The 25,051-nt window shown below is 42.1% G+C and overlaps 1 protein-coding gene across 1 annotated transcript in view; it reads left to right on the top strand.

The window, feature by feature from the left end:
- Positions 1 to 19,161, top strand: part of SPTBN5 (spectrin beta, non-erythrocytic 5) — a 95,107-nt gene extending 75,946 nt beyond the window's left edge. Inside the window, exons 50-68 of the mRNA XM_065682870.1 lie at positions 1,001 to 1,138; positions 1,868 to 2,124; positions 2,294 to 2,480; positions 5,845 to 6,057; positions 6,420 to 6,616; positions 7,199 to 7,403; positions 8,109 to 8,303; positions 9,414 to 9,569; positions 10,094 to 10,311; positions 11,492 to 11,681; positions 12,664 to 12,840; positions 13,709 to 13,813; positions 14,713 to 15,333; positions 16,317 to 16,388; positions 16,719 to 16,805; positions 17,229 to 17,320; positions 17,486 to 17,571; positions 18,055 to 18,190; positions 18,839 to 19,161. Of these exons, the coding sequence (XP_065538942.1) occupies positions 1,001 to 1,138; positions 1,868 to 2,124; positions 2,294 to 2,480; positions 5,845 to 6,057; positions 6,420 to 6,616; positions 7,199 to 7,403; positions 8,109 to 8,303; positions 9,414 to 9,569; positions 10,094 to 10,311; positions 11,492 to 11,681; positions 12,664 to 12,840; positions 13,709 to 13,813; positions 14,713 to 15,333; positions 16,317 to 16,388; positions 16,719 to 16,805; positions 17,229 to 17,320; positions 17,486 to 17,571; positions 18,055 to 18,190; positions 18,839 to 19,013 (3,507 nt within the window). The 3' untranslated portion in view covers positions 19,014 to 19,161. The remainder of the gene's footprint in view (positions 1 to 1,000; positions 1,139 to 1,867; positions 2,125 to 2,293; positions 2,481 to 5,844; positions 6,058 to 6,419; positions 6,617 to 7,198; positions 7,404 to 8,108; positions 8,304 to 9,413; positions 9,570 to 10,093; positions 10,312 to 11,491; positions 11,682 to 12,663; positions 12,841 to 13,708; positions 13,814 to 14,712; positions 15,334 to 16,316; positions 16,389 to 16,718; positions 16,806 to 17,228; positions 17,321 to 17,485; positions 17,572 to 18,054; positions 18,191 to 18,838) is intronic.
- The last annotated feature ends 5,890 nt before the right edge of the window (positions 19,162 to 25,051 follow it).

Here is a 25,051-nt window from a genome sequence, read left to right as displayed (position 1 = left end):
AGCACAGTGCTTACTAGCTGTATTTTGCAACAGATAGCTAAGCATTAAAGATAGATTCCCTCCTCAGACTCACCTACATCCAGTATTGTACAACCCCTCTTTAAATAACGAACAAAAAAACTCCCAAGCAACTTTTAACTGTGTGTAGCTTCTGCAGGGGGTTAAAGGTTGGAGTTAAAATTCTCTCTGAAGTGATCTGTTTTTAGAGAGTTGTTTCACAATCACCTTCTCATTACTTCCTGGTACCCTGTCTTCTTCAGTGGAAATAGCCTTACTAGTTGCCCTTTAGAAGAAAATTAACATCTGATGTCCTAGTATAGTGTCTTTCTCTTGCTGTGCCTCCTCTTCCCCATTGCAAAATGTAGAAAGAGCTTAGTTTAGCTTTCTAAAGCAAACTTGGTCCCAGCTTAGGGATATAACTACAGACTCTTCTACTTGATGGAGGTCTTGCTGTGCCCTCTTTACCTATTCTTGTGCCAATCAGGGATTAGAAATGCAGATAGACTTTTATAACATAGAGTGGTACAATGGTACATGGCTAAAAGAGGTTTTATCTCACACAGTGATGCACTTGATTGAGATAGTTCTCTCTTAAAATGCAAGGAAGGGAATAGAAAAGGACAGGTGGTTGGGCAATCTCAAACAGTAATCAGAGAATGTGGGACATTCCAGAAGAAACTGAGTGTTGGCAAGCTAGGCTCCCTGCCAGGTTTTAGGCAATGTAGCTGTTTCTTCATGAAGATTCTCTTTACTCTTTGTCTTCTAATATTGCCTTCTAGCATTTCAAATAATTTTAAAGGCCAGAAAAACAGGAAAAAACAGTCTTTGCCCTAGTTTCAATGAGCATTTTGCCTTTAACTGTTTTTTTCTTTGTCTATGCAGCCTCTATTTTTTATGTCAGGAAGTGCTGGCTGCGCTTGACTTTGTTGAATGGAGGCAAAAGTGACATATTCTGGTGCATTCAGCAACAGAAGAAAACTGACTATTCTCTCTGCTACAGGAGGGGGAGAAGATGCTCCGTGAGGGGCACTATGCCCCTGAAGCCATTCAGTCCAGACTACAAGAAATGGAAGAGCTATGGGAGGAACTGCTAGCAAGTTGCCAGGATAAACGGACCAAGCTGCAGGATGCTTGCAAGGTAATACAGGGGTGCCAGTGGTTGGTCTCGGTGTCATTCCCATGGATAGCATGGCTGCCTTACTACACACCTCACCTATGAGCGTGGCACTTGAAACAATCAGATGTGATTCTTCCAGACCACTACAGCAAAGAAACTACTAGTTGTGGACTGACTGAATGGACAGTGGGAGTATTGGTGATCCCTATAGAGAGAAAAGGATTTGTTGGTTGTGTTCCCTTCTGCTTTCTGCTGCTGGTTTAGATCAGGATTCCAGAGAGGGATACTGAGGGGAAAAGGTGTTTACTTATGTAAGTTAATTCTCTGCATTCATCCCAATGGCATTTTTTCTCCAACGTATTGAGTAAGAAGCCCACAGCTGCTTTTTGTTCTTCTTGCTCCAGGCACACGACTTCTCATAATTGAGTTTTTACATGGGCTGTCAGACACATTGTGGGTATAAAATAGAGCTCCTCCTTAAAATGGCTTCCTTTTAAGGTACTGTGTCCATCATTTGTACTTGTGCATCACAAGTAAGATTAGCTCTTGATGTTCTCTGTGTTGTTCTTGTGCTCACTTTGACTGAATTCTCTTCTTCATTTGGACTGCCATCCTATCTGCGAAACGTTTGCTGAGCAGAGGGAAGCTTCTCCATGTGTGTGTGTAGTTCTTACTGAAAGTGGCCAAGATTTTTATATTATGTTGCCTGTCCAAAATGTTTAAATGACCTTTTTTCTTGCTTGTCCTCAGGGCCTTAATTTTCAGAGAAGTGTAGAGGATATGGAGAAATGGTTGGAAGATGTGGAAAATGAATTGAAAGCACCATATAGTAACAATGATCTAGTGGTTTTGAACAGTCACCTGAAAAAACAAGAGGAACTGGAGGAAGATGTTGCTGGCCATTGGGACCGGCTGCAAGAGCTTGTGGTCACAGCTCAGCAATTCCAGGAAGAGAAACACTTCCTTGCTGATGAACTAGAAGAGAGAGTGGATCAACTGGTGCAGAGGTGTGTGAGTGCCCAGCCTGTCTCCTACTATCTTTTTCCTGCTTTTATCAGCCTTTTTCTTACCTGCATACTTTTTTCCTTTCCTTCTCTACATCATTCTGAAAAGAACATTTTGCATTCATTCCTTACTGATCTGTGGTCCTCACTGTGTTCCCTTTAAATCCTGCAGATACAAAAGTCTACATGATCCTCTGCAGGAGAGACGTAGGAGTCTGGAGGCAAGCAGACTTCAGTACCAGTTCTTCCGAGATGTTGATGAGGAATTAGCCTGGGTTCATGAGAAGCTCCCCATGGCTTCCTCCAAGGATTATGGCCAGTCCCTGTCAACTGTTCAGAGTCTACAAGAAAAGCACCAGGTAACATCACAGGAGAACCGTTCTCAGTCTTTAGAATCAGAGAGAACATGGAACTCAATTTGCCTCTGGCAAGCTTCTATCTGGTGTGCTGATGCCAGGGATTACTCTTATCCTTGTCTAATAATAATGACATTTTTTGAAGGATATGTCCATGACTTGACAACATAGGTTTCCATGCTGCTTACCATTGCACTGGTATAGGTACCACACCACATGCTTTTCTGCAGACACATTGGCTCTTTCTATGAATTAAGTTCAAAACCTGGCCTTTGCAATACAAAATAGATTTTACAAACTGTTGTACATGCAGTCATAGCTTCTTTGGGCAAGAGAGGACCTAACAAATATGCTTTGAAACTCAATAAGTACATCCAAGCACATTCATTGCTCAGATGTTTCAGGATGAGCTCCCAGGAAAACATCTTTCCCCAGAATTCTTTCTCCTCCAGAGACAGTTAACAGGATATCATGATGATCCTTACCTGACTTTCATTCCAGTAGTAGCTTTCAAGATAGCTGCTGAATTATTTCACAAGGTTCAGATGGGCCATCAAAGAAAGCAGTGCTTGGAACACTGCCATCCCAAATACCAATAAAACAGCAGCTGCCTTTCTGATCAGTTTTAGCAAAGAGCACTGTCTCTTTGCAAATATGAGGTGGAAGGGAAAAAATCCCACTAGAAGTTTCCAGCAGCTATTGGTATTTAATGTTAGCAAATGACAGCCCAAGTCAAGTGTCTCTGGAGAAAATATGTGCAATCTGCAATAGGGCTAGGAAAGACAGAACTTATAAAGTGGGAGTGCGTGATATATGTATATATATAGAAAGAGAGTAAGCTCAAGCATTTGATGCCATCTGCATGTCTACAAATAAAAATCTGAACTTACAAAAAATGTGAAATGCCCCCAGGGTAAAATGTCAAGAGCGCTACAGGAAACATGCTAGCACAGGGATGAAGTCTCTTAAAAAGTTGATTTATCCGAGGTATGCTCACATTCTAACGAAGAACTATAAAATGTTTCTAAATGCATCGCCCAGAATATTCCTGAGTAAGACCCATGGGTATATTCTGAATAGTTTGCACCTTTCTCGATGAGAAAATGAACATGAGCCGGCTTCAGTGTGCGCTCGCAGCCCAGAAAGCCAACCATATCCTGGGCTGCATCAAAAGGAGCGTGACCAGCAGGTCGAAGGAGGTGATCCTGCCCCTCTACTCTGCTCTTGTGAGACCTCACCTGGAGCATTGTGTGCACTTCTGGTGTCCTCAACATAAAAAGGACATGGAACTGCTGGAACAAGTCCAGAGGAGGCCACGAGGATGATCAGGGGACTGGAGCACCTCCCGTATGAAGACAGGCTGAGGAAGTTGGGGCTTTTCAGCCTGGAGAAGAGAAGGCTGCATGGAGACCTCATAGCAGCCTTCCAGTACCTGAAGGGGGCCTATAGTGATGCTGGGGAGGGACTCTTTGTCAGGGACTGTAGTGACAGGACAAGGGGTAATGGGTTAAAACTGAAACAGGGGAAGTTTAGATTAGATATAAGGAGGAAATTCTTTCCTGTTAGGGTGGCTCCTACCATCTAGCTCCAACCCCCCTGCCTTGGACAGAGACACCTCACACTAAACCATCCCACCCAAGGCTTCACCCAACCTGGCCTTGAACACTGCCAGGGATGGAGCATTCACAACCTCCCTGCGCAACCCATTCCAGTGCCTCACCACCCTCACAGGAAAGAATTTCCTCCTTATATCCAATCTAAACTTCCCCTGTTTCAGTTTTAACCCATTACCCCTTGTCCTGTCACTACAGTCCCTGACAAAGAGTCCCTCCCCAGCATCCCTATAGGCCCCCTTCAGGTACTGGAAGGCTGCTATTAGGAGATACAGACCATAATACCAGTGTATAATAAAATGCCAATTCTTCCTGCCATTTTATTTCTTGTTCTTCTGGAAGCAGGATTAAGATACTAGCTTTGACTTCTCAGTATTTCAGTAGCCAGAGTCTCTACACTTCTTTTTTAATGTTGGCTTACAGGCAAACAGATGTCAGAGGCAACCTAACAGTCCAGAACTGAATATACTATCAGTTCCACCCTCTGTTGTTTGTTTTAGTGAGCCAGATTTGCAGTTCTTGATTTGTTACCACCAAAGAGATTAAACATGAAATGTATCAACCTAAGATAAATAAATACTGTCTCGCTAGAATGAATTTGCACACAAGTACAATATGTGTACACACAGCTGCTTGGCTTGGAACAGATTTTCCTCTCCCTCCCTTCCCTCCCACTTTTTGGATTTCTTTTATTTTTTCTTTTGTTAGAAATTAAGTACTGTGAATACATGTTCCTAAATGTTCAACTGCAAAGTTGGTCTTCATGCTGCTAGCTTATTATTAATACACAGCACAAGATGCTTTATAATCTTTGCCACTGGATTCCATTCTGCTGGGGTCAAATACAGTGTCACTTTTCAACAACATAGTGGCTGTCTTGAAATTAATAGGGGGAACTTAAAAGCATGATTAGAATCAGAGCTCTTTCTCAGCCAAGTCTGATACTTCAGTTGGAAAAGCAGCTCCTCTCCTCACAAAGGGCATCTCTTCTGCATTACAGAACTCTGCAGTCTAATGCTGAAACTGCCTGTTTTATAGCTATAAAAAGAAACAGAACAACTGTAAAATGGTGGGGTTTGGTTTAGTCGTACTCAACGTGCTCAGGCAGTTAGATGTGAAATACATCTCTGCCCGCATACAAATTGGCATGGTCCTTGCCCACCCATGCAAATATCATATGAGGGTGTGTATGGAGATATGCATATGGTTTTAAAATCTACCAGTCTTCAAAAACCAATTTCAAGTAAAGTCTTTGAGAATTGGTTCAGGAAGTTTTATTCTCTTCTTTTCCTCATGGCTACCTGGTAGAATGTGTACCCACAGTGTTTGCAATGGCTGTTATGCAAAGCTGCATCTTCTACAAAGGCCTAGGCAAGTGACAAATACTGATGAGCACGTGAATTGATTGTTCTTCCCTAGACACATTTTAAATCAAGATACACCATGTGATGGGGTAGAAGTGAGTGTATTTCAGCAAATCTACAGATGAGAAGGTTGTGTTTAGAACCTCTTCTCTCCCTTGGGAATACACACCAAGGTCCAAACTTCATGCCTATATTTCATTTCTATACTCACTACTTCACCCCAAAAAACTCCACCACCCCACTTCAAGCATTCACTCAGATTTTGCACCTTTGATCCATCTTTGTGTATAAAAAACAAATTTAAATTGGATTACATGACTACATTATCTGCTATAAAAATATCCATAGCTTGTATTTTCAGTCTGTCATCTTACTCTCTTCTCTTTCCAGAATTTGGAGAATGAGATAAGCAGTCGGGATGCTTTGACCAAAGCAGTGCTTAGTACAGGGCAGAAACTGGTAAGAGGAGGCCATTCAGCCTCTCGCAAGATCATGGAGCATCTAAAGGAGCTTGAGACATCTGTAGAAACCTTGAAGGCAGAAGCTCAAGAGAGGAGACAGCGGCTCATGCAGTCCTATGAGGCCCATCTGTTCCTGAATGAGGTATAAAGATGGTTCATAAGAGATTTAGTTTGGCCTGTTTTCATTTAAAAGTACCACTACCTATGCTGTTGAAGGGCTGAGATAGGAGCAAAAGTCATACTGTCCTGATTTTTCATATCATATCCGGTAAATATACAGTAGAGAAATAACATTTACTTTTCCAGCTACAGTGAGGGATAAATATCTAACTGTAATTCATGGGTTCTGGGTTCACATTTTGTTAAGTTTCTTCGTTACAGAGAGGCACATAAGCCCCTCTCTGTTTTCACTGATGTGTCTTTTCAGGCACCACTGCTTTCCAGTTTTCTTTGCCTTGACCTAAATCTCAGCTGTGTTCACGCTTATTTGTGTATTTTATACAGCTACTGGAGGTGGAGGCGTGGCTGGCAGAGAGGAGTTTCATTCTGGAGACCTCTGATTATGGGAAAAATGAAGAATCCACACAAGCCTTACTTCGTAAACTTGAAGCTACCAAGCTGGACATGGATGGTTTCAGGCCCCGGATTGAGAAAGTACAGGAGACAGGTGCCAGCCTAATTAACAAAGACAGCCCAGAGAGGTAGGCAAGCGAAAACAGGCTTTTGCTCCAGGTCTAACAGAATAGAGAAGGCAAATACAGAAAAGTTCAGTCTTCAGTCGCTGTTCGAGGGTTTGCTCAGAAATACGACTTCAAGGACATCAGGCCTTCATTCACCACCATCTCACACACTCTGTCCCCAAAAAATGTGATAATTGTTTCAATGTTTTCATGACTGTTGGTTCTTAACAGCAGGACAATTAATGCAGATCAGCTGCTTTGTCCAATTTGTAATCCCAGGAACTGTCATCTAGTGCTCATTTACCATAAAGATTCCAAAACTGCTGTGCTTGGGAAAGGAAACAGACATTCTTGACAGTTCAGTTTTTCATTGCCAGTTTGTTTTTATGTCTGGGGAGGAGGAAGTCAACAGAGCAACAATTAGTATGAGATGAGATTTTAATTTCCTGAACTACCTGGTTTTAACAGCTCCGTATAACTCACTCCATGGCGTTATCTGGTTGCTTCTGTATTTTGAAGGTGTTGCAAATTTAATCTGCCAGAAAAGACATTTAAAAAGAGCAGTAGAACAAAGACATACCTTGTGATTCTTGTTCTTTGCAGTCCAACCATACTTTCAAAGCTCCAGGGGATCCTAGCAGACTATAAGTTTCTCCTACAGAAAGCTGAGATCCAGAGAAAATGCCTACAAGAACAATTCCAGATCTACCAGTTTGAAAGAGAATTCCAGCTGGTGGACGCATGGCTTTCCAGTAAACAGTCTGTAGCAGAGTCTGATGACTATGGACAGGACTTAGATGATGTTGAGGTAAAAGAAAAGAAAAGGTATTGTATATATTGTGTGGTAAAGAGGGAATACATTTGCTGCAGGTTTTGTGTAGTTGCTGACAGTGGAGCGTGCTACAGTGATAAAAGTTAAGCAAATCAGTCATCTGTACAGGAAGAACTTAGACTGGTTTCTATCTGCTTATACAGGGCTGTCTGAGGTAACACCCTCCAACAGAAAAAGTAGGTACATAAGAAAGTCAGATTTTTCTTGGGATAAGGTGAGGTCACCACACTTCACTGCTGCTTCTGATCATAAACTTAACATGGCTTTAAAGATTTGACATGACCAGGGCCATGGTCTGGTAACAATTTCAGTGGAAAACTCTAGGATGCAGCATTCACACCTCTAGCTGCTGATTTCAAGGAGTTTCTGCTCAGGGCACACAATGCAAAGAATTATAATTCATAATGTCCACTCCTCAACTGTTGCTGGTTATGTGTTTTATCTTTTGATCTGGCCAGCATGTCAGGATGTCGGTGAATTTTCTCTGTGACTGAACATGTTAAATGATAGATGCCTTCTTCTGATTCCAGATTATCTGGGTTTATCACATGATTTGCACTTGTAGACTGCAATATATAGCTTTTGTGTTATGCAGTACAGAGAAAGTAATTCCTTCTGCCTCTCTCATAAAGGTAGGCAGAAATTATTAAGTCTAAATCTTTGTCCCCATTTATACCACAGGTGCTGGAGAAAAAGTTTAAAGATTTTGTAAATGAGGTGAAACCTCTGGGACATTCCAGAGTTGTCTCCTTACATGAGTTAGCATCTAAACTAGAGAAGGAGGGCCACAGCAAGATGGACATTATCCAGAAGAGAACAAAGCAAATCGATGAGATGTGGGAGAAACTTTGCCATGCCATCCAGACAAGGACAGAGGTAGGATTACAAGAAAAACTGGGCACGGAATTCCCAGCAGTTTCTTATGTCCTTCTTCCTTTCCCAAACCAGTCCATTGCTCATGTTGAAACACAAAGTTTATAAAAGCAATGGGTGTATTCTGTTCTGTTCTTTCTTGATCCATTTCCCTTTATAGCCGCTGCTTCCCCACTGTTCCTGGCAAGGCTTATACTTGAAAGATATTTATCAGCCTAGCGTAATTCTGTTTTCCTTAATTCACTGCTAGCTCTGGTTTCTTGGAAAACTAAACCATACTAATGGTTTACCACCCCTAACAGGAGGCTGACTCTGGCAATTGTCAGACTCTTCATTGAACTACTTCAGCTTGTTAAACAAGATGAAAACTCTCCAGATTTTTGCTGATTTAGTTACTTTAAGTCCAAGAAGGGGTATGGGAGAAAGGGTGATAGAAGACACAGCCAGAAGCCCTACCTTTTGGCAGCAGTCAGCTGTTAAACCATCTCTCCTGTCTCTTGAAACTGCAGTCATAGATGGATTTGGAAAAGCCGAGAGGACACACAGAACTCAACATTTTCATTTGCTTTAAGGGGAACAAAAAATGTCAGCTGTCCTCAACTCTCTTTTGCACTAGTGTTACATGCACATTTTGCTAATAAAGTAGCTCAAGCTCTTAGCAGCAGTACCTGCATGGGAATTGTTAATATATAGTTTGAATGTAAAATAGTATTAGAACATTTTTGAATTCTTTTATTCCAGAAAAACCTAATTTTCACTTTGCTGTGCTTACTTTCACTGTTTGAAGTGCAGGTCTCTATTCCAAGCAAGTTTATTAGGGTGCTTTCTGTGGTTGAGAGGCCCACCTTTATGGAACAATTCATGCTGTCCATCTTGATCATTCATCTTACACAGGGATAAATTTTTCTTTGGAGCTATCCATTTTACATTGATGAAGAGAACTTGGGAAAATTAGGCTAGCTTGAACACCCCACTTTTAGGTGACTTAACTGGGGAGGTATTTCACTCCTGCTCCTGTTCAGTTGGTACTGCATTAGGACGTATTAGGGTTGTCCTTTTTTGTGCTGCAGACATGATATATAGAGTTATCATTAAATTGTTTCTTTATTCCAGAATCTAAGAGCAGCCCGGCAAGTTCACCAGTATGATCATGATGTAGATGAAGTAAAGGGCTGGATGCAGGAAAAAGAGGCAGTGGTGGATATAGAAGATTATGGATATGATCTTCCAGGTGTACAAACACTTCTCAGCCAGCTTGAGGGAGTAAAGGTAAGGGGATCTGTCATGAAGCAGTGGCAGAAAAGCATAAATGACAGGAATAAAAAAGAGATTGATGCTTGATTTGAAATCCTCCCAAGTGCTTGTTTTACAGGCAACAAAAGATATATTTCTTGCACCCTGAACTATTCTTAGTGCTTCATAGAAGGGGTGGCCTTTTCCTCCTGTTTTTTACATTGTGCTATTATATTATTAATGCTTTTGCTCTAAGGATGAGCTTCTCTTCTAAAATCTATTCCAAATTATAATTACAAAGGTGTCATCTGAACTACAAGAGACTTCAGCTCCACACGTACCAAATAATCAGTGTGTCACATTTAAAGATGATTTTTTGATGTTTGATGATGAATGTTAAAAGGCATTAGGACAAAACTCAGAGGAAAGGTCTTGAGAGAGTCGTGTTTCCAGCCTTTGTGCACCCAGTGGTTGTTAGAAACATACACCACCTCAAAAATCTGCTTTTGATAGATGTAAATAGTGACTTGGTCTTACAGTCCCTTGCAACTCTGTTCCAGAGAGATCTAGGAGCCATCATGAAAGAGCTGGAACGGATTCGGGGAGAGGCTTGGCACCTCAGCCGCACATACCCTCAAGTCAAAGAAAACATTATGGAGAGACTCACAGATGTGGATGAGTGCTGGGAAAACCTGGACAAGAAGTTTCTGGAGAGGAAAGCAAGACTGAGCCAGGCAGAACAAGTCCAGCTCTACTTCAATGACTGCAGGGAGCTGATGTATGTGCTGGCCCCTTGAGTTTGGCAGTGGGCCTTTTTACTTGCCTTTCCCATATAGGATCTTCTAAATTACACTTTAGTTATTTGACTCCTGTCCCAAGTGCTCTACAGCTTGCTTGCAAATCTGTGTGAGTAAATTACATGCCATCTTCTCAACAGCACCTCACAGAATCTACCACACGTCAGAGGTGCCAATGCCACTCCACTATAGCGTGCATGGCAAACCCACATTTTTAGACTATTTCCCAAATGGTCTTGGAGTATTTGGTCACTCTGGATAGATTTGGTAGTCTTGCAATTCCAACTGAAGGTACTGTTGATTCTGTAGGAAGATGGGAGAGTCTCTGCTAGATGGTCAAGTAATTTGTACGCCTATAGAGACACTAGTGCCCCTTTTTCTCAGAGTCAAAGTAACTACATTGAAGATAACTTTCTAGAATAGGTTTGCACTTGCTCAAGTGCTGAAAGTGGTTTGCACACATGTTTTTAATGCCGTTACCCACATGCAAACACTTTTCTGCCCATTCCTATTTGGGGAAAATTGTGTTATTTAAACAGGATTTTTTTACAGAAGAAAAAAGGAAATTTTTAATTCAGTGTAGTTAATGAAATAGTTAATCCATGGATTAGAAATAGAAAGACAGTAGCTACCACTGACTGATAGACACTTACTATGCTAAGGGATAGATCCTGAGCTCAGGTAAACCAAGATGCCTTGGTTTGTGCCAGTTGAGGTTCATGGAGTAGAAAATTTTCCTTGAAAAGTATCTCTCAGTATGTTTCTTTGCATGTGTGTTCTGTATGCCCATGAAGTACTTTCACCTGTAGTGATTACTGATACTCCCTGTACCAGGAGTAAAAGCACTGTGAATGTGTACAGCCTTGGCATTTGCAGTTACAGTCCTCACTGAGGATTTGAATGCACAGCGCTTCAGTACGTATGGATGCGGCAGCTTCCTTTCTCACAAGCTGTTTATTGAAACAGCACTGGGAATGCTATATCAGGTATAAAAATGCATAGGTGATTGAGTAAACCCTCATCACTGTATTTGTATGTTCATATATTTCATGAGCAATAGAAGTCTGTACACATGTACCACAGCCATGGGATGTGTGCATTCCTGAGCAATCGACAGACTCAGATTCTTTCCCTTTTCTCCCTTTTGACTTCACTCTGTAGGGCCTGGGCCAATGAGATGCATGCACTAGTGATATCTGAGGAGCTGGCAAATGATGTCCTGGGAGCTGAACTGCTTATCAAGCGCCATGAGGAATACAAGCGTGAGATAGAGAAGCAGTGGCTAAAATACGAAGAAATGCAGCGGGCAGGAGGTGACCTGATGAAGAATGGACATTTCATGTCAGCAGAGGTGTGTTGATGAGTTACATATCTTACAAACAAGAGTGAACAAAGAAGACACTAAACAGGAAGGAGTTGCAGCTTTGTCTCTCTTTCAAAACAGAAGAAATAAACAGGAACATCAGGTTATCTGCTATTAAAAGCTGCAGTCTTCATGTGGCATGTAGAACAGAAAATACCTACTTAAAGTTATTTCTCTTCTAAAAACTGATTTTGAAGCAGACCTTGAAAGAACAATCACTGGAGTGATTATGGATATGTGGGCAGTAGGGAGGTATCACTATTCCACAGAAAAGATGTGCTACATAAATGAGATTTTAGCATTTAACTACACAAGACCTAGGATAAAATGCATCACAAAGCAATCAACTATAGGATGGACTGATGTCCCTGAGTACACCAGAAGATACATAATTCTTCAGTAATGTTATAGGGCCAAAGGGGCTAGAATGTTAAAATTTGTGTGATCCTGTTATCCATGTACCTTTAGACTTTTACCTCTGCAGCGGTCCCAAGCTTGTCTTGATACTTGCAGATCCAGATATCACACCATCAGAAACATCTTCAGAATTTATGCAAGATTACATCACTTCTGTTGTAGGAAGCATTAGAGAAGTTTCCAGTTTTAAGCATTCAGTTGTTGCCTTCCCATAAATGGATGTATTTGCTGAATCTTCTTGTTCTCACTAGTTTTGTCATATACAAATTGCCTGGGTATAAATTTTCATTGCAGGAAAACACAGCAGAACATTGTTTATACAGTATGTGGAATATACATACAATTACAATATATAGCTGTACAACATACTGGCTGAATGAATTCAAGTAAGAAATATGAGGACTCAGACATCCTTTCTAAACTATGTTAACAGCACAAAGTTATCTAGAGGTCATCTTTTGGATCATGAGAGCAAATTACATGCTAGCTGGCTGTGACATGAAACCCTGATTGGATTTTTCACCTCCTGGCATTGCAAATGTTATTTTTTTAGATTGAAGAAAAACTGTTAGAGCTGTCAGAGCTCATGAAGAAGGTGAAGGAGAGCTGGGACATGAGGAAAGAGTTATATGAGGAGAACTGGGAGATCCAATTGCTCCGCAGAGAGCTAGAACAAGCAGAAGCATGGCTGGCTGCCAAGGAGAGCTTTCTTTCAGATCCTACCTATGGGGTGAGTAAAGGCAGTGCAGCACTACTGAAATGCCTGCTAGTGTATATACAGAGTGCTTGGACTGATCAGCTCGGGCCTGAAGTTAATCACAATGTAAACAGTAACGCACACTTGAGATTACAAAGGGCAGGAGCTCTGTCCTCTTACAGAAGTGAGCCCAGGATAGTTGCTGCATTTGACATAGTGCTGGGCTCCAGGGGGTGGTAGAAGACTGGGAAGAATTCCAGACCATTTTTTCACATAATAAGATAATTTGCAGAGGGTTCAACCTTCCCTCAGATGCTGAGAGCTTGTTTTGAAAGGAAAAAGTGTTTTCCCCCACCTCCTGTGGGGCGGTGGAATGTTGTGCACAGATGGCTTGATAGCTAGCTTGTAAATTCCTATTTAAACATCACCTTCCATAGTTTTGTTTTTCCCTCATATTGACTGTCTTCTGATGGTTTGTAAGATGGGAAAACAATGTCATAAACTCAGGTATTGAAAGCTAAGCAGAGAGCCAGACAGAGGTTTAAGGTGCATGCGGTGTAGGGCAGGAATGTGTCTAGCACAAGCTGGAATTCGAGTACTTAATCTGTATGCAAACAGTTATAGTTGCAAGCCATGGTACCACATGGCTGTGCAGCAAAAAAGAAGGCTGTTCTTTGAGCTCTTCTTTTTTTATGTACAGCTCACAGACGAAAAGCTACAGACCTTTATTTTAAGCGTAAATTAAGATTTTTCACACACTACCAAGGGCTTAGACATTCAAATACAAAAATTTCAGAATTATCATTTAGCTTAATATAACATGTAACTCTGACAATAGTAAGCATAATCTCTTCGGTAGACTTGATTTTGGACCTATGTATCTGATAATTTTTCCATTCAGGATTCAGTGTCTGAAGTAGAGGAATTACTGAAGAAACACCACGATTTTGAGAAGATGCTTGCAGCTCAAGAGGAGAAATTTGCTCAGCTCAGCAGGAAAACTAAAGTAAGAAATAGAAGGTTAATGAGCTGCATATGAGTGGGTCCTTGAATGTTTGGAACTCAGTCACTCCATGTAAGAATGAAATTCTATGCTGACAGCGAGTAAATGAGTGACCAAAGCTGAGTTATTGCAGATAGAGCAGCTGAGAACAAGACCTGTACTTAGGTCAAAAGAGCCCAGCCAGCTTGCAAAAGCTCTAGGGGAGAAGTGGAAACTTTCTTCTGCCAGGAGCAGCAAAAAGGGTGTGTAGTGTGCATTGCTGTGAAAACAGGGTGATTCCTTGCTGCACTTATGGAGAGATTTTGATTCATTCAGTATTTCAGTAGTGAGATGTAGCCCCCTGACAGTGCTGGAGGATGGCAAAGGACAAAAGGCAGAGATACGCCTTTTTTCATTCTGGTATCAGAGTTCTACAGTCGATTCTATTAAGTACCAAAATATTCAGTCAGCACCCCAGATCCTGTTTCAGAGGGGTTCTTTTGAATTATTTTCCTGAAATAACCAGCAAAACACAGCTTTTGTGTTTGGCATTAACGTAAAAGTCAGCTTAGCTGAGTTTGCCTTTCAGTGATTTGCAGATTGGCTGAATGAAGGGACAAAGTCCTCCACTCTAGAATTCCATTCAAAACACCCTGATACTCACTATTCCTATGGCAAACTTAAAGGAGTGCCACAGAAGAGAAGCACAGCTTCTCAAGAGCTTGTAAAATTCTCAGCTTCTAGAGAACTTAGCAAAGACAGGGCCCACTGCATTTGAGGTTAACTGCCACCAGTATTCAAGGTTTGGGCAACAAAATAATGCTCAGCACACAGGAATTGAGGTCAGTTCTAACTCTAAGAATGCCAATGCCTATGAATGTAATGAAGGTGATTTTAAAAAATGCAATACCTGTCTTCTACAGAGGGAGAGGAATCTTCTGAAACAAGTGGACACTGAAGAGAGTGAGCAAAAGGATAAAAGCAAAGTTTTACGGGTTCCCTCTCTGAAAAGAAAAACATCTGACAAAAGGAATGCACCGCCAAAAGTGATAGAGATAAAGAGCACAGCGCCAGTGCCATCCATGCCCTTACCCAGCCTGTCCTGGAGGGCCCCACTTGAAACTATTTTCTCCCCTGTTGAAAAGTCTTCATCAACATTCCAGCAGTTCAGTGCTGGGGGAGTCCCAGAAATGCTGAGCAGCAATAAAACAGAAATGAAAGCTGAGAGGAGGCTCAGTGAGATTATCACTCCACCTACACCGAAGCCGGTGGGCCCACGAGCTACATCTTTGGAAAGTCACAGTCCTTTAAGCTCTCCTTTATCTCCTACTCCCACAAGCCAACGACGCAGCAGCAGTTTGTCAGAATCGTTTGCCACAGGCCTTTTATCACCTCAGGAAAAGAGTGCTGGAGGCTCCTCTCTCTTCAACCTGCAGACAAAACTAATGGCAACTGCACCCAAGCCTAGCCAAAGGTCACTAGATCAATCACCAGACTTACTGATGTCTAACCCCTCCAAGGAGAGGTTGGAGACTGCAAATTTGGTAAGTCCCAGGAATTCCTGGCTCTCCCCTAGCAAAACTGCTATTCTGTGCTAGTTTAAGTAAGGAAATACAAGAAGGCCACAAAAAGCACTATACAGTGAGCATTTCAGTGGATACACTCATGGACCAAGACAGTAGGAGACGTTTTATGTGCCTTTGCAGTTCATACACTTTCCAAAAAGAGAGTTGACTTAAGCAGCTAGGTATACCTTAAAAGCATCTTTTATTTGCTCAGTCGTTTAAACCACGACATCAGCTTTATAGTCTAGGTCTTGAAAACCGTACTGGTTTCTGTTTTTCTTTCCCAAACTATTGGTTATTCATGCTGCTGAATACTCAGCAGAGCACTTGACAAGAGCCAGGAGATGCTGTCTCACAAAGAAGCAGGACTGCTGATTTACTCATACCCTTTATGTGAGGTGGTGGTGCTTTGTGTCCACTCAGTTTAGAAGTCAGAGAGAGGTAGGACTTAGTGACACCCTTGCCAAAGAGCTGACCTGGTGCAAGACTAGAACCAGCAACTCCAGTTTGCTCACCCGGGCAGGAAATGCACCGATTGTTAATTCATGGACAGGTAACATTTTTCCCTTCCCTTCTTGCACTTTGAGAGTAATGTGTTCATCACATACCCAAGTGTATGAGTACAACACTGGTTGTAACTCAGTATTATTACAGGGGTGGTATGAATAACCTTAGCAATTTAAGTTGTAAAATGTATTTAATAACACTAAAAAATACACTATGATAGAGCAAATTCAATGAGCAAATTGTCCTAAGAGGATGTGAATTCTCTTCATTTAGGTAGTGTATCAGAGATGTGACTGCAGCCTAGAGAGGATTCCTAGCTGAGCTGTGAGTGTAAAGGCTAGAGGCAGTGGTGATCAGTTTCTATGTGTGGAATTTATCTAGAAAGACTTCAGAGATTGCAACATATATTTAAGGGCCATTTTACAGTTAAACAGCAATGTTCTTGCATGTCCCAGGTTTCTGCAAATATCCAGCACATGGAGGGTTACCTAGAAAAAAGAGACCAGCTGCTTCCAGGAAGACAACAGGTAGAAACAAAAGCCATCACTCTGGGTCAGTTCATCTCACCCACCTCCTCTCAATGATGTTACAAACCACAACATGGTATAGAGCTTGCTTGCACTGGGTTATGTCATTTGTTCAGTCCTGTCACGCAGAGAAACCCTTCTTGAATCATCCATGTCAGAAACTATAGCAGGTCCTATTTTTTCTAGGACATAATCATGATGAAGAGAGTTACTATGATCATAATATGGGCAGCTCCTGGCTTCCTGTGGAAGTTGCACATGAAAGATTTCACTACTCCAATAAAATATATAGCTAATAATTGGATTTTATTACCATTTCTATTCTTGTAGCCAAGTTCAAGGTCTTGGAAATCCTTCTACGTAAAACTTGATGGATTAAAGCTTGATTTCTATAATGATGAAAAAGAAGCATCTAAGGTAATTTGGGGTTTGAATCTTTCTAGTAATCTCTGCATTTATCTATGTAAAAATGTATTTAAAAGGAAACAGAGGTACATTTGCTTTGGTTTGGGTCTGGGGTAGTCAGTTCTTTTTCAAATGTCAGCTGAGTGAAAATTCAACAATTGTTCAACTGATATCAACTATAAGACAGAATAATAAGCTCTCTGAAATTTTCAAGCATATTCTTTGAAAGAAGTATCTTATTCAGGAATTGACTTCAAGATACAATGCAGTAATGCAGTGTTCCTCCATGGTTCTTCCTGTTCTGTGATCTTAGCTATAAAGTTAGAAGCAGAAGAAGACAGTATGTGTGTATAGCCAGCCTGCAGGTTTGTATGAATTTGAATCCTGGCAGAAAAGTTGAAGAAGACATTTTGTTTTAATTTTATCCTCCTTCAGAACGTACCCACAGTCCTGTCCCTCAGCATTCCTGGTGCCAAATGTGAGAGGCTGGTAAATTACATCAGAAAAGAGAACACCTTCATGTTGCGGTAAGTGCACTAATAAAAACCTACACAGCTACCGGTATGGTTGTATTGGCCTACAGCCACCGGAGACTCTATGTTGTTAGGGACATGGCTGAAATATCTTACACAAGGACAGAAAGTACAAGGCAAGACTAACTAGAATTCACCTTCTCCTATCATTATTTACAGGCTGAGAGATGGGGCAGAGTATTTCTTCGCAGCACCTTCTCGGACACTGATGGAGGACTGGCTGCAATCACTACAGAATAATATAGGTATATTCTCACTTCCTTCCAGACCGAACTGTGGTTTTAGCAAGTGGTGGTAAGAGACAGAAAAGAGAATGAGGTGTGCATAGTCTGGGGCATGTCCTTTTTGCCTCTGCTGGACAGCGGCACACAAGTTACTGGCTGCCTTGCAATGTAATGACCTGCCAGGGTGACTTGCAGAGCAGCCTTTCAGTTGTACTGCTGGCACCAGGTTATTCCCAGGAAATAGCCTTGCCCAAGGGCTTGAGCAATACTTGCTCAAGTATTCATCTTTTCATTAAGGAGTTGCTTTGGATCATGATCAACAGGTTTTCTTCTGAATCTAGATCTCTTTCTGGACGCTTCACTAGGCAGTAGCTTACTGGAAAGGAAAACAGAGCACAGTGATAACAACGATGTTCAGAGAAAACTGTTACAGATCCAGAAATGGCAAAATCTGCCTCTAACACTACTTCAGAAGGTTTTTATTTGTGTTCTTTGACTCTGCAGGACACAGTAACAAATCACATTCCACAGCAATGGTGCAGCCTTTTGCTCCAAATACAGAGACCTCCCAGACAAGACTGTGGGACTTCCCAGACAGAGACTCTGCTGAAAGACTAAACAGCAAAAGCTCACTCCTGAGGTAGGTGTTATACACCTCTAGAGTGAATAGATGTCAGTCCTATTAGTGCTCATATGGCAGTCACCTATAAAGGGAGATTGTCCTGAGGTCAAAAAGTTCTGCTCCTCTGTCATCAGTGTCACAGAAATAGTGTGACCAAGAAAGACAGTGATGTGCTGGAGTGAGTTCAAAGAAAGTATCTGCTCTGAAGAGTGGGTTACCTCAGTGCTCAACAGAGACAGACATTCCAACAGATGATGGAATCAAAGCAGGAGTCTACAAGAGGCGCTTTGGATTTTACTTTGACCAGTCCCTCCAGCAGGGTCTGAAATAAAACCCAGCCTCTAGTAAAAGGAGCCAACCAATTGTCTAAAGCTGTGCTGTTAGAATGCTTCCCTCAGAGGCTGCTTTTTGAGAATCCAAACACAGGTGCAGAAAACAGCCACATGAAGCCACAGCCAAATTCAGAAAGCTGGCCTGTAGTGTAAACCAATCTCTGTTGCATTTGGGGTGTGTAAAAATCTTACACACTATGATGTGAAATCCTAGTCCCTCTGCTTGGTCGATGTTTGCTGCTGAGCTAGATGCCTAACAAGTTCTTACGTATACAGAGCAACTTCAACTCCTCTGGACTGTACCTGATTTTCTGATGATGTATGTTATTGATAGGAGAACACCTTCCTTCAAAATCAAACCAGAGAGAGAGTCTGCAGCCTTTTCCAGAGATTTTAAGGAAGATGGGACTAGAGTGACTCAAGCCTCTATCACCACCCTAAGCCTAGAACAAAGTGGTGATAAAACAAGACTGCTTCCATCTGTACTAGAAGCAGGAAGAGAAAAATGACACTTGCCTCACTGAATGCCAGACCCTTCACCATTATATCTTAACCCAGCCCTCTGGAAATGTATTGATATGTTTTAAGTTAATCACTACACTTGGAACTTATTTTAATTATCTATTAAATCTAGTAAAGACACTAAATGTAATTAAACAGGACTGCATCCGGTATCCTTTTGTGTGTATAATGACTCTGTCATTTTTCTTATCACTCAAGTGATATCTACTCTAAGAGTAGAGGAGCCTTTAAGCCAGACAGCTCAAGTGAATTGACTCTGCAAGACAGAAATGGGGAGTACTGAGGAGAGCACGAGATGCAAGGTGTGAGTGAACAGCAGCCACCTGCAAGTAGCTTTGCAGATATCAACAGATAAGATTTGAGAGGGTTGGATGGTCTGGGCAGAAGCAGAAGTCTCAAAGGGAACATTTGTTATATAATTCCTGAAGTGTTTCGTGCTCTCCACAGTTTTTCAGTTTTACATTAACCAGCAAGTCCCTTTGCCAATTCTTTCTGGATGAGGTTACCAGGAAAAAAAAAAAAAGCCCTGTGGTGTTTCTTATTTTTCATGGAATCTGAAACTAAAGCAATGTATGAACAATCAGCCTTTCAGTGTAAAAGGAGAGAAGAAGCAGGATAACAAGAAGGAAGTCTGGTCTCCAGACTAGTCTATTACATCTATTTTTCTCCACATGACCACATACCCAGTCATTTCACCTCCTAGTGAACTTCTACATCATTGATATTTACATGGTTAAAGAGCAAAGAATAGCTAAATGAACTTTAGCAGTTCCTGCAACATCACAAGTCTGGGCTATGGATGAGGAACAAAGGGTCCAGGACAAAAGGTCTTTCCAGCTGCCTAGTGCTTCTGTCACACTGACAGTCTCCTGTCACTAACAGGCTTTGATTCCTTTTCATAAGTCAAATAAGAAAACTGAATCAAAGTAATGAAGACCACTCCGCAACTTTGTACTGTGAGGATCCCCTTTCATTTTCCTGTTGGCTAGGCTGTTAGCCTCCAGGCTACCGCAGCCCAGCTCCTAGCAGTCAAAGCAGAGATAAGGAATTAGAACAAATCATAGAATCATAGAATAGTTAGGGTTGGAAAGGACCTTAAGATCATCCAGTTCCAACCCCCCTGCCATGGGGAGGGACATCTCACACTAAACCTTGTCACCCAAGCCTCTGTCCAGCCTGGCCAATGAAAACTTGGGCAATAACACTATGGCACTGCTAAATTAAGTAGATAGGTATGTTGAACTGAATCTTTTCCTGCAGAAGGTAGACAGGACCTTTCTGATGGACAGACATGTGCACACCCATACACATGCCTGCACAAGCATGTACTTGTGTGAGGAGACACCCATGTTCCAAATTCGTCATCCCACCACCGATGCTGTGTTAGTTGTTCCTTTTCAGTAGCTAAGACCGAGGACCAGAGTGTAAAGATGAGGCCCCATGCTAGGCAGTGAGCCCAGTTAACGTTAGAGATATAACTTTTATACATATAACATATAGATATACGTCTCTTAAAAGGTCTTTGCTGTGAAATAGAAACATGGCCTGCAGGGATTTTTCTGGATAAAATGGTCTCATTCCTTTCACAACACTTCGTTGCACTGGGAACTAGAGGCCAAGTCCGAAGTATAAACAGAGAAATGATCATCTCATCGCAGTGGAAGCAATGCAGAAAAGAGCTGTCAACATTTTCAGATATTGAACTGTGACGATGCAGGTGGTCAGGGCTTCAGGCCTGTGAAAGACTTCAGTCTTGAAATTCTTTGAGCTTGATGTTGACAAATGAGAGGAAATAGATGCTGTCATGAGTCTGTACCTCACTCCCGGGGATCATCACTTGTGCCAAACTGCATTACTGTGGTCTTAGACGAGATCAGACTAAGAATAACTGCAACCTGATTCCCAGTCTCCACAGATGAAAGACAGTTTCACTTAATGCTTTGTCTCGTGGTATTTTCATGCTCTGTTTTTGACTTGAAGTGCTGATGTAAAGGACCCATTAAATCAGCTTCACACTGTTAGGGTGGCTTCAGTGTAACAGATTTGTTTGTAGTGCTCTGAATGGCACTCTGCAAAGCCACAGCAACTGAATGTAAGCAGTAACCTCACTCCATGGTCCAATAAAAATGCCTTGGCAGCCACCTGAGCATCACTCCTAGGAAGAAGGCGAATAAGAGAACAACTATTTCCTAACACAGTGAATTTCTCAGGGTTTGTCAGATTCTTGCAGGGAAGACATTCAACCTTCCAAAAGTGATTCACACACTGAAAATGCAAAATGCCAGGGGATTAAATTACTGAGTGTAAATCTGTCCTTCTGCACCTGCCAATATATCAATGCACTTTCTGCTTTTCCACTGTAAATCATAATTGGCAAGAAAAGCAATAACGGAAATCATCATCATATCTGGGTGGGCTGTGATTTTGGTGGTTAGTCTTACTAAGAAGTAGGCACATTTGCAAAATCTTTTTTGCTAAGCTATAAATACGCAATTTTCAAGGTAGTTTCTGCAATTGTTTCAAAGGGTTGCATGTGCCACAATAATGAGCAAATAAAGAAGTAAACATCCCTTTTTCCACTTGCCAGAGGAATGGGAGGGTAGGGTTTGAAAAAAGCAGCTGATGAGATAGAAACCTGTCATTATTATATGTAGGCATTTATTGCGTTATTGCAAATGTTAATTGAAGAATGAGGAGGGTTTGGCTTTCCAGGTATCCACACCCACAGGTAAGCTGGGGCTCATCAGTCATTAGAGCGGCAGGGCCTTAGAGCATTTTGGATTGTAGTGTAGGTTTCTCCTAACAGGAGAGATGCAGTTGCCTGCTGATCTTACCAGCTGGATTGTCCAGTCCTTGTGCTTTTACCACATCAGGCTTCCCAAAGCAGAAGCTTCTTGTGCCATGTGATCCCAAATGAGGACTTCTATTCACCTCCATACAGCTTTTCTTCTCATCTCCATACACCTACATTTCAAGTCCTGTGTCCCTGCCAGCACGCTTAGTCCTGGCACTGTGCAGTGCTATGAGAAGGCAGCTTAGGTGGCTCAAGCTGTTGCTTCCCTCAAGGCTTAAGGTACCATTGCTCAATAAGACTCTAATAACCACCAACGGCTGAAAGTGTGGCTGTGCAGCTGGGGCGCATGGGAGGCATTTCAACATTGTTTATCCCAGAGGACCTTTCCCAGCAAAAGCACTAACAGGGCTGGGAGAAGGTACACACTGTGCCCGGTAGCAACAGTAGAACCTCCCTGGAAACCCAAGAGCGAGCAGGCGATAGTGCGCTCAAACTTACCAGACTCAGTTTGACTGTCTGTCTCCTGCCTCTGCTAGCTGTCAGGAATCAGCTAGGAGCAAACTGAACCAATGTCATGTAGTTGTATCTCAGGCAGAGCTCAGTTTGGCTTTCCAGTCTTAACCTGGTTGTGCTCTGTGTTCGGATACTAAGTTCTTTCCTCCTCCCTCCTGCAAATAACTCTTTTTACCTTCAGGAACTGGTTTATATGCCAGGAATGTGGTTTATATTTTCTGTTAACAATGTCATTACCACTATTGCAACTGCTGCTTCCGTATGCCTGTGGGTCTTTTGAGGTTCTGCCTGGATCTGTCACACTGGCAATTTGGCGTTACATACAAGTTACAGTTTTATGCTACTTGTAGTACTCATATCAATTAATCAGTTGTGAATGCTTGAAGCAGATAGATAGCTAAACTGCTTGCTCAAAGTATCTTGCTGCCTGAATAGACTATATCAGCATTAGCATTAACAGTCCTGGCCACATACCTAAACTCTTCGACAGCAGGACTATAGTATGAAGCTCTATGCTGTTTCTGGGAGGGAGGACTCTTCCTCTTTCCTCTGATATAGAACAGTAAATTGTACTAAGGCTTTAGGAAAGCAGTTGCATGCTTAAATACAGGGAGTCATGGAGGTGAAATGGGTTAAATGTCTTTTAGAAATTTCCAACAGGGAAATCCATACATCATCACTCCAGTACCGGGTTCCTACAGAAAGGCAATTCATGGTAACTATTGTTCTGGGAGGGTGAAAGCCAGGACATACAGATTTTGTTCTTCCAAGTACTCTGGGCAAGTGAAATGAAGAAACTCAGAGAGATGCCAAGCAAGCAAGTCCCTCCTTCCCATAACTCGAAAGAAAAACCTATGTGTCTAATTCCATGTTTATGAGTATTATTTTTCTCCAGAGCTCTTTTATGCGCCTTAAGCTTTCCCACTTCCCAAAGCAAGCTCTACAAGCACATCAGCGAGCTCTGCTCACCACCCAATGCCCTAAGTCCTGCCCAGGCCCAGCCCATCCATGTCCCTGGAGGACTCCACTAGACATGGGCCAGTCCTGGGGCACATTACTAGCATCAATCACAGAACAGCTCAGCACCCAAACCAACTAAAAATGCTGATAGGGCCAATTTAGCAGGATAGTTTGTACCCTGCAGGTTAGACAGGTTTGTTTGTTTTGGGAAATGGAGGTTTTTGACCTGAAATGTATGTTAAGTCTTTCTTTCCTTCCCTTTTGCCACCACAAAACCAAGTTGTCTGCACACCAGGGCTGCCCCAGGTCATTTTTCTCTTCAGTGCTCCTGTCTGAATGGTGCATTAGCAGCATGCTATACCTGGCAACCTTTAGCAGCTGTGGAAAGCCTCCTTTTTCTTCAAGAGGGGGAAACTTGGTAATTAGTGTGGGGTTAGAAATGTAGCTTTTCCCCTCGAGCAGATATGTGACTGCCAGGAAGAAGTCCGGCCCTGAAAGAAAAGCTTTCAGCACATGGCTGCTGCTGGCTTTGTATTTTACTGTGCCTTAGCCTGAGTAGGCAAGAGCATTCAGATGGGGTTCTTGTCTTCATGTGCTTTAAATCCTTCTACCTGAGAGGTATAATAACGTAGGCAAGCAGCAGGCATGCAATTAAAGCTGAGCATGTGTTTTTGTGCCAAGACTAAACACTCTCACATCTGGTGGTCCATCCCCCTGCAATGGGCTTGTAGAGAGCAAGTTTCAGCTGTGATTCTGAAATGGCTTTTTTCACCAGCTGGGATGAAGCAGAGCTGAGCCAAAAGCGACACAGAGAGCCTCCTGGAGCACCTCAAAGTGACATGACAGTGAGATTGTTCACCTAAGACACGGAGTCAAGTCCTGCCATGCCAGACATAGCCCAGGCTCCTGAGGCTAATAAAGGAGTGATCAGATGAACCCATGGGGTGAGAGCTGGTTTAGACTTATTTGTGCTTAAATACCTATCTACTGATGCAAGCATTGGGATCTTAGGCACAATTTATTAAGGTGTGCTGCAATCATGAGGAAGAATATCCTTTTTTTCCCTACTTGTCTCTGAGCCAAAGAAAAGTTAGCTAGCATGAAGCTGGGGAGGAATGGCATTTCACCAGGACAGTGTAGTGACTGGGGGCTCTTCCCTGACAAGTGCAGCCTAACGCTTCTAGTCATTAACTGCTTGGACAAGGACTTCAGCCTTTGCCCATTTTCAGCCAAGCGTAACTCTTTGTTTGCAGTCTTCTCTGCATTTTCCAGCGGGAGGGAAGTGCATAACACCAAGTGTATGTAAGTACTTCAAGGGTACATGCAACATCCAGAGTTTAGGTTTGTGTTCAGGCTGTCTCAGATCAGTCACTCACATCCAACAAGGTGATCTAATCATTGGATCTAATCTCATCTGCTGCATCTCTGCTGGAGCCGTTGCCTGTCACAAAGAATACAGCCAAGTGATGGGAAACTGGTGCATTTTCCTTTATTGTTTCTAACTGCTTTTACACAAAAATAAAAACTTTCTGTTTTTCAAACTTAGCTATTTTAAACTCACCATTCAATTCATTACAGTGAAGTTCAGTGAAAGGCATGTATACATTTATGTATATATTTAATGTATACATTTAAATGAAATCACAAAGAGGAAAATAAAGCTGTGCCTTGGCTGTGGCTCAGTACAGCTGCTATCCTGCCCTCCTTTGTGCCATTCCATTGAAGAGGGTTTTACCGCAGGAGGTAGAATTTGTTCCA

Source organism: Lathamus discolor, chromosome 6, assembly GCF_037157495.1.
Source record: "Lathamus discolor isolate bLatDis1 chromosome 6, bLatDis1.hap1, whole genome shotgun sequence".
In the NCBI taxonomy this organism is placed as follows: domain Eukaryota; kingdom Metazoa; phylum Chordata; class Aves; order Psittaciformes; family Psittacidae; genus Lathamus; species Lathamus discolor.
The sequence above is the reverse complement of the archived record's forward strand: the minus strand, read 5'-3'. Positions and strand labels throughout refer to the sequence as shown.